Genomic DNA, 13,464 nt, shown 5'->3' on the forward strand with positions numbered 1-13,464 from the left:
TTGACAGAGTGTGGGTGGCAGTGTGTGTACATATGTGTGTGAAAGCAACAGAAGCAGCAGCAGAACACGTACTGAAAAGGAACAAGATGACCTAAAGATAGAGCATCAGACAAGATGAAGAACAAGTCCACAGACATAAAATACCCAAATAAATACAACATATTGTATTTATACAGTGAGGCACTGAATCCCAAACATCACCTCCTCCCAGAGATTAGAAAAAGCAAATCTAATGTCAGTTCAGGGTGCCAATCAAGAAGAACTCAGAGAAACAATGAAGATATAACAGAGAACGTTCTCATCCTTTGTATGATCTTGGTCAGCCCATTTGGACAGACATATTTTGGTGCTTCTGGGTATGTGGATCTGAAAGCGCAAAGCCAACTGTACAGAGATTTTGTTTATAAAACTGTGTTCCTTTTTCATAGCATATCATAGTGAGTTGTATTACATTCATTTCTTATGCTCTTTGGTTCTTCCTGGAAAACCTAGAGAGCACAGGTACACACTTGCAGCTGATGCACACATCTCCCTGGCAGAGATGTTTACTGTGATTGCTGTTCAGCAGCCTAAGGTAAGACAAGGGTGGCACCACAAAGTTAGGCCCTAGTAAGCAAAGGCAACAGGGGGAGGGGTTTAGCTGTTCTAAACAGCTTGATGAACCACAATCCACATGGATAAAACTTTACCATGTGTGGACAAAGCCAGAACAAAATCCATGCTTCATTTAAATCATTCTTGAGTCTTCAAAATAAGGAGTAAGTTACTGGCCTTTGGCTGCCCCAGTTTAGTACTATTAAAAGAGTTCAGCCAAAACGATTAGGTTAGATATTAGGAGGAAGTTTTTCCCTCAGAGGGTGGTGACACACTGGAACAGGTTGCCCAAGGAGGTTGTGGATGCCCCATCCCTGGAGGCATTCAAGGCCAGGCTGGATGTGGCTCTGGGAAGCCTGGTCTGGTGGTTGGTGGCCCTGCACATAGCAGGGGGGTTGAAACTAAATGATCATTTTGGTCCTTTTCAAACCAGGCCATTCTATGATTCTATGATTCTATGAAGATGGCAATAAATGAAGGCCATATAGGATATGCCATCCCCTTACATTACCTGCAAAAATGAGGTAGGTCATGCAATATATTTTCTTTATAGAAAATATGGAGGAAGATGGATTGAGTTATTCAGAAGGATATGAAACGAAAGCTTAGCATAATACTGTATGATCAGTGTGGAAACTTGGAAGACTTAGGAGCCTGACTGTAACACTGAAGACTTTAGTTTTAGGTTACCATTTCAGATTTAGACCACTTTCCATGTTCCCATGAAACATTCTATCTGCTGCATAATTAGGACATATGCTGTGCAAGCCTCTATCTTCTATCCTGGTTGCACAAAGTAGCATGCCATTCCGGGAACATCAGAAATTGGCAAATGGACTGCCTCCTCAGTGCAAAAGGCAGCATCTTTTGAGCTATCTCGAGACCAGGTCATTGCAGAGTAGGATCAAGTGGTCTTGCAGGATCATCAGCTGGACGTGTCTAATAGTGAGAACAGAGGTGGACATACGTGACTAAATGAGAACTTCAGTGGATTTAGGGTGATCAAACTACGTTCAGAAAACCAACACAGTGCATTTTTATATACCAGAGCAATACTGGTACACATGTAAAAAAAAAAATCTATTCCTGGGCAAAACTGAGCAGCCTGCAGAAGCCTGTGTATGTACATTTTCCTCTGAGGAGCAAGACCCAGTAAGTACTTACAGCTTAACCTGCAGCATTAGCCACTTCACATACCGCAGTCGCAGCTACTGCTTTGTTAGGAGTGCCAGAGGATGAACAAGATGTATGTGAGGTGCTTTATTCAATGATTCCTTCAAGTACTGATATAGTCTTACAAATCCCAGGCCGCATTTTTCCTTTTCTCCCTCCCCCTTTCCTTCTCTCCCAAGCAAATACTTTGTGAGGCTGAAAGGCCAGCTTTCCTCATGCACCTGCTTTTGAAAAGATTCAATTCTTTGCTGCTCTGTGGCACAGTTTGTACCAGTGGAGCAGGAAGGGGCAGTAAGAGTCGTGACAATTTCTTCATAAATCTCTGTGGAGCAGATCATTTCTGCTTCATTTCTAGGGCCTCTGAGAACTGCTCTAATATAAACATTGAAAAATGATCAGAGCGTCACCTAAGTAAAAGAGAGAATCCTGCTGCTGACTAGCCCAACAGACACAATGCTGCCAGCTGGCTCATGCATGTTGTATTCAAATGGCTGCTGTGCCTCGCACCAGGCTAAGGCTGATGAACACAGTAAACTGAGGGGAAGCCCTGGCTGACTGGCAACTACCACATTTCCTTACTTCATTTCTACACGTTCAGATATTTTCAAGAGCAGGTATTTATTTTCCAAGGAAAATGACTTGTGTAAACCATGGTTCAGGTTCTGTAATTCACATAATCGTGCTGGAAGACCATCACCTCATCTTCAAACTACTCCTCCATCTGTGAAACTCAACTTCAGGGATGCACATCCCTGATGCTCATTTTGTGGCCTTGCCTATCACACACGCGGCCTGACATCCATGTTCCTAAAGGAGAAGCATACACAGCTGTTTGAAACCAATCATATTTAGGAGGATTTCAATGATCAGAAGTCTTTCTTACAAACCTATAACACCTACCCTGGAAAAACAAGCAGATGAGTGTTCCAGGCAGGATCTGATGACTTAGTAGCATCCAGCAATCAGGCTGCTAAATGATGCTAAATAGTATTTCATCAAGACAGAGAGCTCCATTAAAAAAAAAAAAAAAAAAAGGCATTGCAATGAAAACTGTCATTTATGATCTCATGTATACTTACTTTGGCTCCACCGAGATTAAGTGTTCTGTATGAATCAGTGGTACATGATAGTCTGGCCAGTGCTCAGACAGTACATCAGGGAAGAGAATTGCATGTAATAATGCAACATCCTGTTTAGGGGCTTAAGAGGCAAAAATCTAGCGGTAATCACTTCCAAGGCTAGTAACTCAGTTCTTATTGCCTTCATAATGACTCCACAGTTATTCAGTCAATGAAAATAGAGTCTGATATTGTGCATCAAGAAGACAAATTAACAATAAAATGAGTCTCACTGATACATCCACTGACTACTCTAGTGGAGACCGGCAAAGATACAGAATGTGCTTTTAAAGCATGCTGTCTCCTCTTTGGGAAAATGAAGACAGTGAAAAGGGAGGCAGAAGCAAAGACTTTCTTTTCTAAATATGGGTTTGCATTTCTGAAAAAAAGAAAAAACCAAAAAACCCAACCCTGTTAAAATTTAATAAACAAATATTCCATTGGAATTAATAAACAGTTTGTGTTTTAAAAGCCACTTGGTTTATCCTTCATTTTGGCTAACACAGAAAACAAAACAAAATGCTATTAGTGACTTCAGTTTAGGCACTAAAACACTGCACAAAGTGCCAAATGCCAGCATGTTGACCTTATTCATTTTGATACAAGATCCATATTCCAGAGAAATCCACAACATTCTAATTGGTTCATAAATAAATGAATATCAAAACTTAACAACTGACATAAACTGCATCAGGCAAAATCAAGCAAATTTAATCTTATTTTGTGTAAGCTTCCTTCATCTCTCCTTCCCTGCCTCTCTCCCCAGCTCCAGGCAGTTCTCATCTGTGCCGCCAGTCGTGCTGGAAATAATTTAGAAAACAAAGTCTTGGCTGGAGACCCCAAATGTTTTATGGTCAACGGACACATCCCCTGAAGAACTGCCTTATGTCTAAAACAGAATACAAAGGCTTTTATAACTATAGCAGTTACAAAAATCCATCCATTAATAATGCAGAGTGTTATCACTCACGACTTAGAAATCCAAATTCTGAGTTCATTCTTTAAAATCCATCTTGCTAAGGCAGGCCATAAGACAATAAGCAAAGGCTAATGAAAAGAAGACGCAGTGTCTGTCTAAAATTAGAATGCATGACATTTGCATTGTCACGGGTTTGTGGAAAACGCGGAGGCTATTATATTATTGGTTTAAGCATCATATGTATCTTTATCAATTTGCTAATTACAGCCGGTTCAGTATATTGCTAGTTCAATGGCTAAGTGACAGGATAATTTCTTACAGGGATGAACAATGGAGTAGGTATAAAGAGGGGTAATTAGTACAAACCACAACACTTGGGAAAAAAAAAAAAAACAAAAAACAAAAAAACTGCCAAGAGCAAGTAGTTTGAAGTTCCTGAAAGGAACAGCACAAGCAGAAAGGACAGCATTACCTCTGCTTGTCACCACCTTCCTGACACAGGTGCTGGACCTCGAGACAGACTCACCTGTACAGCCCAAATAAGCCTTGTTGGCAATGCCTCGCTGCTGAAGCGAGAGGCAGCACAAGTGCTCATGGCAGGCACGGGAACAGAGATGGGAACGTGTGGAGCTGGGAATGCGAAGAGGGGGTGGGAGACGCTGGGATTCAGATCATCTGAAGCCACCACAGATTCACACCTTAAGCTGCTTAAAATGAGAAATGAGTTAAAGACTGATCGCCCAAACAGCAATCCCAGCAGGCCTGAGAGAATCATGGTGACGAGGAGACAGGAGCAGGCTGAGACTGGCCTGACTGGACTGCTCCCACCACGCCTGACATTTCTGAGCTCTCTCGCTGCCATAATGATGCTAATGCACTGGAAGCAGACGAGATTAAGTGAAACACGAGTAGGCTGCCGGCTTAAATAATGATTCAGACGATCCAGAAACACTCAAGTGTGGAGAATTCGTGGGATATGGGATGGTAGATTCAAGAACAGCAAAGCTACGATTAGGGAAGAGGTACTTTAATGATAAAAGACTTCTCCAGAGCACCGAACAGTCCCACAACAAGCAGAAGACGGGCAGGAGCACCTATAGCAGCAGCTCCCACGTCCTCTGTGACGCTGGGATTGCCTCCTCCACACACTTTAATGTGTGTCCTCTTTCTCTTGCAATTATAAGACAGGGAGAGCGGTGTACCTGCAGCTTTCGTCAAATGCAGCAGCTGATAGCATTCCCTGAAATGCCAGAAAATTGGCTCTCCTGACTACCCACATCTCCACACAAAAGCCTTTCCAGCCCCGCTTTCTGCTGCCACAGCTATTTTGTGGCCAGAAGAATAGATTTATTTTTCTTAGGAGTCAATAATAAGAAGCGATAAAAGCAAAACACGGCCCAATGCGATGGCAGTGTCTCCCAGCAGAGGAGCAGAGGGGAGCACGCTCTTCCCCTCACTGCCAATCATCGGGTTATACCATTAGGCCACATAAAACTCTCGTCTGTGAAACTCAACCCGCCTACAAATGACCATGGTTAACCCTACGGCTCGGATTAGGGCCCACAACGAAGACTGATTTCGGGAAAAAGCTTCCTGACAAAGCACAGACCCCTCCTCGCACCCTCCCCCGCCCGCCATCGGGCCAACGAACACCCGCAGCAGCAGCACTCCACCCGCAACAGTAACCGCCCCACCCCGCCGCCTAATGGCTCCCGCCGCGCGCTCCGCCCCGCCCCGCCCCGCCCTACCCCGCCGCCACGCGGGGCACGCACGTGCTAGAAGGAAACACAGCCCTGCGCACGCGCGGCACCGCCACCCCTTCTCTGCACCCCAGTAGCCCGCCCCCGGGGACGGGGAGAAGGAAGGAGGAGCTTCTGTCTCCGGGCTCCTGATTGACTGATGTCATTACCCCAACTCCGAGCCTCGCCCGCCCATTGGCGGCTTGAGAACCGCTATCTGCATCGCGCCTTCTGATTGGTTGTTGCCGCGGCTGCTGTTATCCTATCCTAATTCGGGCCACGAGGATTAAGCCCTTTAGCCCCGCCTCCTTCCTCGTCCCTCCCACCGCCGCCAGCAGCTTCTCCCTCGGCGCTTTTCCCTCTTTTTCATTGGCCACGGCCGCTCTTCACTCCTCCCGCCCTCCGCCGCGCAGCGCTCTCCAATTGGGCGGCGGCGAGCTCCCCTTGCTCCTCAGCCTGCCCGCAGCGCACATGCGCCGCGCTCGCCGAGCCGGCCCCTCCCTCTAGGAGGCGAGCGAAGTTGTGTCCGTCCCCTGCTGGCCCCGCCCCTCTTTTCCCCGCCCCCCGTCCGGGAGCGGCGTCCGCGAGTCCGGCCCCGCCCCGGCCAGCCCGAGCGAGGCGGCGGGTGGGGGGGGGGGGGAGGTGGCCGTTGAGGCGCGCGCGCGCTGGCGCCGGGCTCGAGCCGGCGGCGTCTCCCTTCTCTCCCCTCAGTCCCGCGCGGCGGCCGTGGCGGCAGCAGCAAGCTCGGAGCGGTGCCGCCACCTACTCCTCGTCCTCCTCGCTCTCCCCTCCGGGGCACGGTGAGCACCGCCGCGCGGGGACGGACTCGCCTCCCTCAGAGCCCTCCTGCCCCGCGCTGCGGGACCCGCTGCTCTCCGCAACGCCGCTGACGGCTGCGGGAAGAGCGGCCGCCGGCTCTCCGCTCGCCCCCCTCACACGGCCGCGTTGGGACGGGCGGCGGCTGCCCCGAGCGGGGCGGGCCCGGCCCGTGGCTCCGTGTGCCCGCGGCTCTTTGCCCTCTGGCAGCCGCTCGGGGCTCCGGGAGGGTCCCCTGGAGGCGGGGGGGGTGCGGCGGCGGCGGCGGCTGGAGGGAGGGCGGCTGCGGGGCTGCCCGTGCGGAGGCTCCGGGCTGCCTCCTTCTGCCCGCGCCGGACTGTCAGCCGGGAGCGGGCTGGGCTTCTCCGTGGGATTTCACGTCTGCCGTATCGCCTGGGAAACTTCCTCAGCCCGACATAACTTCGAGCGAAAAAGGGAGGAAAAAAAAAAAAAAAAAAGCCATTTCCTTTAGTGTTACAGCCGCTGGAAAACACAGCCGACAAGTTCCTCTAAAGATATAATTGCAACATCACTCCTGTAGAGGAAGCGAGACCTGGAACGTAGGACCGCAGGGAAAGCACTTAATCTCTACTCCTTTTGTGCAGTACAAGAGAAGGCAAGGCTGTTCGATGCCATAGGACTCTCCGGTGGGAGATTTAATGCCTCTTAAAGTATTTTAAGGCTTTTCAGAAAGATCTTAAGCGCACATTGCTCCTGCTGTAAGGCTCTAATCCTGTGAATTGGAAATGAGGTTGGGTATTGGAGGAGATGGGGTGTGCTGCTTTCTGTCGTTTTCTGTAGTAAATGCAAACGCAACCATACCAATGCTGGACATGGTTTGCCAGAATTCCGGGTGTAGTCGCTGCCTGCTGGCTCTGACTCGCGGTTCTGAAAGTTGTGCGTGCTTCCTACTATCTCTGCTCTGACTGACCTTGTTCAGCTGAATCCTTTGTGTTATTGGTGCTTCCGAATCTTGTGTAACGTCTGCCACCGTTGTAGAAATACATCATGTAGATAGGCTTTTGGATGGCTATCTTGCTTCCTGCTTGGTTTTCCTCATAGAAATCTTCTTAGAGCTAAGAGACTGAGAAAATAATCCTTTTTTTCCCCTTCTAATTCAACAGATGCAGTTTATGTTGCTTTTTAGTCGCCAGGGGAAACTGAGACTCCAGAAGTGGTATGTCCCACTATCTGACAAAGAAAAGAAGAAAATCACAAGGGAACTTGTTCAAACAGTATTAGCCCGCAAACCGAAAATGTGCAGCTTCCTGGAATGGAGAGACCTGAAGATTGTCTACAAAAGGTTGTTCTTTCTCACTAACCTCCTAATTGACATACATCAGAAACAGTGTAATAAGTAGCAAGAAAATAATGATGGTTGATTTTTTTTTCTCCTTAATTTATCTTTTTTTTTTCTTCCCTCTACTGGCTATGGAGGAGACTGACTTCCCTTGAATCTAATTTGATAACCAAGTAGGAATCATTCATGTGTAGAAAGTCATTCATGCGTTTAGAAATGTGCTGAAGAGATGAGGTTTCCTTCTTCTTTCATGAGGAGTGGTGGTTTTTAGTTGCTTAGAAGACCACAGTAAATAAATGCGTAGAAATATAAGGCATGTAAAGTTTAATAAGTATAAGAAAGAAAAATTAAATTTTATAGACGTTTACCTCAGGCAGTGACTTCGTAAACTTGCAAATATAACTTGCTTTTAAAGGCTCTCACAGGAATATGGAAAACTTTTTCTTGTTTCAGGGTATGTAGAATGTTGTTCTGCTATGAACGCAAAAGCATTTCTCCAGCTTAAAAAATCACAGCCAGTGTTTTTCTTTTGGTAAAAGTAGCGTATAGTTCTCTTTGGCAGTGTTTTCCTTTCTCAGTTGTTCACTAACGTTCTGGAGTGTGAGACAAGAGTTTTCTTAGCTTTATGCTGGTCTTTAGAATGTATGACAATGAAGAGGTGTAAAAATAATTGTCCTTGCAAATAACAGTAATTCTCATTGCAGTTTGGTAGGCTGCATCTCTTCCATGTAAAGGTAGTGCTATGGAACCTTGAATTAACTCCCTTCCCTAGTTATTTACAAACTTCAAAAGGTTTATACGTTCTTATTTTCTTTGAGGTAGTAAGTAATTTCAATGTTTGACAATATTGTTATGTGCTGTCTTTAGGAAAGGCAGAACTGGAACTGAAACAGAGGGTATCTAACTTCTGCAATAAACCAATTGAGTAGAATTAAAAAAAAAAAAAAAGTATTAGATGTATACATGAAAGCAGGACCTAGAGCATCTGTATGTAACATCATACATGTGAAGGCTGCCGGTGTATCTGATACAACTCTGGAACGCTTGGAGGAGGGAAGAGGAGGACAAGTGCATAAGACTGTGCTTAAGGAAGCATATGTGCTTTCCACCTTTTAATTTCCTCACAAAACTTCTTGAGTACACATGTAGACAAAGTTGCTGAAATGCTTTGTGCGTTGCCTTCAGCTGAAAAAGGACTAGCATGCATTACCACTTGGCTTTTATGGGACTAGATCAGAAAAACTGGGAATGCATAGGCAAGTCTGTTCCCCTTCCTGCCTAGTCTTGCACAGTGGTAGCTGTTCTGGCGGTTAAGTTCACTCCACAACTGTTCTCTCTCTCAGTCTCTTTACTACTGTTAGCAACTACTTTTTGTGGAGGTGTTTTCTTGGTTTCTTTTTCCGGCCTAGAAGGCTGATAGAAATCTGGGTATGGCTTTTCGGGTTACTGTAAGTTGTGGTGTTCGTGTATCTCAGTAATGTGTTGTGGGATCTGTGGTCAAGGAGAATAAAGCACTTGGCTGCTGTGTATCTGTAGACTGCAGTCCATCTGCTAGGTTGCTGGTGTGCACAGCTGACTGCAGTAGCAATTTTGCTGTCTGCAAACCAATCTGGCACAGTTAGCCAATGAAATTGCTTAAGATTAGCTTGTATCAAGCTAGTTAACATCTCAGTTTCTGCTCTGCTTTTGCTTTATTGGCAAGTTACACAAAGCTAAAACATCACCAGAATGACTGGGTGACAGAGGGGGGATAGTGAGTTACAGTAACTGCTTTCATGTCAGTGTGGAAAGACTTTTTCCAATCATCTTACTGTAACTAAGGTTGATGAGTTCCAACTACTATAATCTCTTTGAGAAGAGAGATCTGTTAGCTCAGAAGCAGACAGTAATACCGAGAAGACAGCTACAGTAGTCAAGGTCCACTGCTTCCTGAACAGCAGTTAGCTAAAAGAGCAAGATGTGTAACAGAAACTTTGCGTGGTTTGTAGAATTGCACAAGGTGCATACGTTTGTTTGTAGACAAAAGGTTCCTGCACATCTCTCCTAAGATCTATTCTTATCTGGTTTATTATTTGAAAATATCTGAACCTCCCAGCGCAAATGTTTTTCAGTATAAGCTGTTGTACATACTGTATGTACGCACTGCTATTATGAGTCTGAAATAGCTGAAATTTGTGCTATGGTTGCTTTTAGAGTGTATTAACTGTCAACTTTTCAGGTGTAAGAGAGAGCTGACCTAGATATTGCAACTCAAAGAATGGTTGGCATTATTAAAAGTATACTCTAGAGTCTCATTGATGTACCTTTTTTCAAGAAGAAAACCAGCTCAAATACAAAATTGACAAGCTGGTAGCTTTTGCTGCTTTCTTATATTTAACGTTTATCAAGAAGGCTGGACAATTTTGATTAGCCCCTTTAGCTCTGTTTTATTTCATCCTTATCATTCACATGGAATGCTCTCTGGATGAAACTTCAAGATGATGGAACTACAAGGGTCTTTAAAATCCATGTGAATATTTGGCTTTTATTTCTTAGTTTCACATATGCAGCATTGATATGGTTGCAAAACTAGGTCAGTCATTGTTACCTGCATTTTTTTTTTTTCATTAGAGAAACAAGTTCTTTAGAGATCTGAAAATGTGCATGGAATTGTGCTTTTTTGGATTGGATATGTTCTGTAGTTGGTTTGGAAGAGAGTTGGATTTTCAGGCTGGTAGGTACCAGAAGACTTGAAAAGAATCTGAACTTCTGATTTCAAGAGACAGATTTGAAGCAGCTTGCTGGATAGAAAGTTGAAATATGGGAATCCATTAACAATTGTGCTTTATGACAGTAGAGAGGGAATTGTCTGCAGACAGCTGATTAGAAACTTAGCGAATAGTGTTAATGATTGCTCTGCATTTTGTCATTTGTTTTAACTAGTAGTACTGGATCGTATATGATAGAAGTTCATGCAGCTTTCCCCTTTTGGCAGATAAATCAATAGTAAATGTTATAATTTCTAGTAATTTAGTGAAAAAGGATCTTAAGATAGGATGTTTTGTTTTCCTTTAAAGATCTCAACTATTTACTGCTTTAGCTTTTGACAATGTTATTTATTTTCATTTTGCAGTATATTGCACTGTAAGAAAAAGCAGAATAAGTTCTTGATGTAAATTTTTCTTGTTAGCATTTGGTATATTGAGATTTTGGGACTTGGTTATCATTGATAGGTAATGCGATTAAGAAATGTGACTTCTATATGTCAGTTGGGATTGTATTTATGTTATATGGTTTTAAATTGGCACAGTCTGTACTGCCTTTAATGTTGTGACAGTCATCTGTTACTGCAAAATAGCCTTAATCATAGGTTACTTTAAGGCTTTACAGAAAAATAATTTTTAAAACTCTGATCTGTCCTACTCCCAAAGAAAGAGCACGTTCTGCAGGTAGTGTGCATCTCTACTCAAAGCATTTTGGTCATCCCATGATACTGTCATGTGATGAGGGACACAAGCCCAGCAGTGGGACATGATCAGTATCTTTCTTTATGTGCGTCTAGCTGCCAATTGAATCTGTTAAAATATAACTACAGGGTTGTGTAGGTGACTATAAAACTAAATTGATGTAATGATAATAGTTAATTAGGTTTGGTAGTTTAACTTGATTAGGTCTTCTGTGCAATATTCTAGTTCTTGTGGTACTAGGAGGACCTCTGCATACATCCAAGTAAAAGCAGCATCTTTATCTTACAGAGGTTTACCGGTACCAAGTTTTTGCACATTTCTTAAACTACTGATGGTTATAGCCTTCTGGAATTGGAAACTGCAAGATAAATCTTGTGTAGCTTTATTACTGTTGCTTATTTTTGTACCCTAATTAAATTGTGACTGCTCTGCCTGCTCTAGAGTCTGAGAACTTCCTGTAAAAAATACGTAATTTCTTTGAAAGAGGAAAAAAAATCTTTTCCCAAGGAGAATTTTAATGATTAGAACTTTCACTGGGTCAGCTGTGATAACCTGTCACCAAATCCCAGACTCTCAGACTACACGAAGCGTCTGTTTATGTGTTAGAGGTGGTGTTGTGGTGTCTTTCAGATACAGAATCACAGAATGTTTGGGTTAGAAGGGATGTTTAAAGGCCATCTAGTCCAACTCCCCTGCATTGACCAGGGACACCTACAGCTACATCAGGGTGCTCAGAGCTTTGTCCAGTTTGACCTTGGGTGTCTCCAGGGATGGGGCTTCCAACACATGTCTGGGCAACCTGTGCCAGTGCTTTAATACCCTTACTGTAAAAAAAAAACTTTTTTCTTCTATCCCATCTAAATCTCCCCTCTTTTAGTTTGAAACCATTTTCCTTTGTCTTATCGCAATAGACCCTGCTGAGGAGTTTGTCCCCTTCCTTCTTTTAGTCCCCACCCATTAGATACTGAAAGGCTGCTATCAGGTCACCTCACAGCTGCCTTTTCTCCAAGCTGCCCCATCTCTCTCAGCCTGTCCTCACAGTGGGGCATTCCTTTTTTGTGGTCCTGCTCTGGATGCACTCCAACAAGTCCATGTCTCTCCTGTGATGAGGACTCCACATCTGGACGTGGTACTCCAGGTGAGGTCTCACCAGTGTGGAGTAGATGGGCAGGATCACCTCCCTTGACCTGCTGGCCACGCTTCTTTTGATGCAGCCCACAATATGGTTGGCTTTCTGGGCTGCAAAGGCACATTGTTGGTGTGTGTTTAACTTGTCATCCACCAGTACCCCAGGTCCTTTTTGGCAGGGCTGTGTTCCATCTTTACATCCGTACATCCCAGCTTGTACTGATAGTGGGAGTTGCCATGACCCTGGTTCAGGACTTTGCATTTGGTTTTGCTGAACTTGATGAGGTTCTCCTGGGCCTGCTGCTTGAGCTTGTCTGGTTCTCTCTGAGTGGCATCCTGTCCTGCAGGTGTGCCAACTTTACCACACAGCTTGGTGTGATCTGCAAACTTGCTGAGGGTGCACTTGATTCTACTGTTGATGTTATTGATGAAGATATTAAACAGCACTGGTCCTATGTGCTGACCCTTGAGGGGCACCACTCGTCACTATCTCCATCCGGACATTGAGCTGTTAACCACCACTCTCTGCGTATGATCTTGCAATTGATTCCTTGTCCATCGAATGGTCCACCCATCAATTCCATATTCTTCCAATTGAGTTCTGTTCCTTCCAAGCTCTGTAGGCCTTAGATGTCTGTAGTTAGAATTTACCTGCAGAGCAACTGAGATGTTGAATGTTTTCAGGCTAGCAACTTTACAAACTTTCCAGTGATGTCTTAAGCAGGTGTTCTCTCATCTAGTAGAACACCATTAAAATAGTAGGATTTGCAAGCTGTGCTCTATCCGTAGCAATCTGATTCCCCAGCAGAATTAGTGAGCATAGAGAAGTTAGATGGAGGGTTACCTGCCAGTTATGAGTCTTCCCACTATTGAACTAGTGTAGCTGTTGGGGTACGTTCATGAATTTGGTTCCCTCCTCAAAAATGAACACCTATAAAGTCACTTACCTAAAAGCAGAAAATCGAGTGTTTGTATTGCTTGCAGTTCCATTTTGCTCTTCCATTCTGTATTGCATTTTCAAGTGATATTTTCAAACTGTTTTGGATCTTTCTGAAATAGTGTCCCTTTTCTGACAGGTGGATGATGCTTATCATAAACTATCTCCCTAAACACTTATAACCAACTTATTTTAGGAGTGAGGATTCTACTGAGATGCGGGAAAAGCCCACAAACTGCAATAGGAATAAATATGGCAGAGTATTTTTACAGGTTGGGCCATATTCGCTCTTTA

At 44.4% G+C, this 13,464-nt stretch overlaps 1 protein-coding gene and 1 long non-coding RNA gene across 16 annotated transcripts in view; one reads left to right on the forward strand and one right to left on the reverse strand.

The window, feature by feature from the left end:
- Positions 1-956: 956 nt before the first annotated feature.
- On the reverse strand, positions 957-5,612 carry LOC121109388. Its single transcript, XR_005861239.2, has 3 exons — positions 5,577-5,612; positions 2,668-4,508; positions 957-2,574 (listed from the first exon to the last, which is right to left on the reverse strand). It is a non-coding gene; the product is annotated as an uncharacterized LOC121109388 (long non-coding RNA).
- A 572-nt stretch (positions 5,613-6,184) lies between these two features.
- Positions 6,185-13,464, forward strand: part of AP1S2 (adaptor related protein complex 1 sigma 2 subunit) — a 33,975-nt gene continuing 26,695 nt past the window's right edge. For 8 of the 15 annotated variants that reach the window (XR_001461883.4, XR_006939146.1, XR_001461881.4 and 5 more), the window contains exons 1-2: positions 6,185-6,343; positions 7,484-7,662. Coding sequence is in view for 12 of the 15 variants with exons in the window: in XM_015273167.4 (XP_015128653.1) it covers positions 7,484-7,662 (179 nt within the window). In the remaining 3 variants the exon portion in view is untranslated. Of the gene's footprint in view, positions 6,344-6,898; positions 7,079-7,483; positions 7,663-13,464 lie in introns of those variants that run through there. The other 7 variants (XM_025149742.3, XM_025149735.3, XM_025149747.3 and 4 more) reach the window with 4 other exon arrangements.

This window comes from Gallus gallus, chromosome 1, assembly GCF_016699485.2.
Source record: "Gallus gallus isolate bGalGal1 chromosome 1, bGalGal1.mat.broiler.GRCg7b, whole genome shotgun sequence".
Classification (NCBI taxonomy): domain Eukaryota; kingdom Metazoa; phylum Chordata; class Aves; order Galliformes; family Phasianidae; genus Gallus; species Gallus gallus.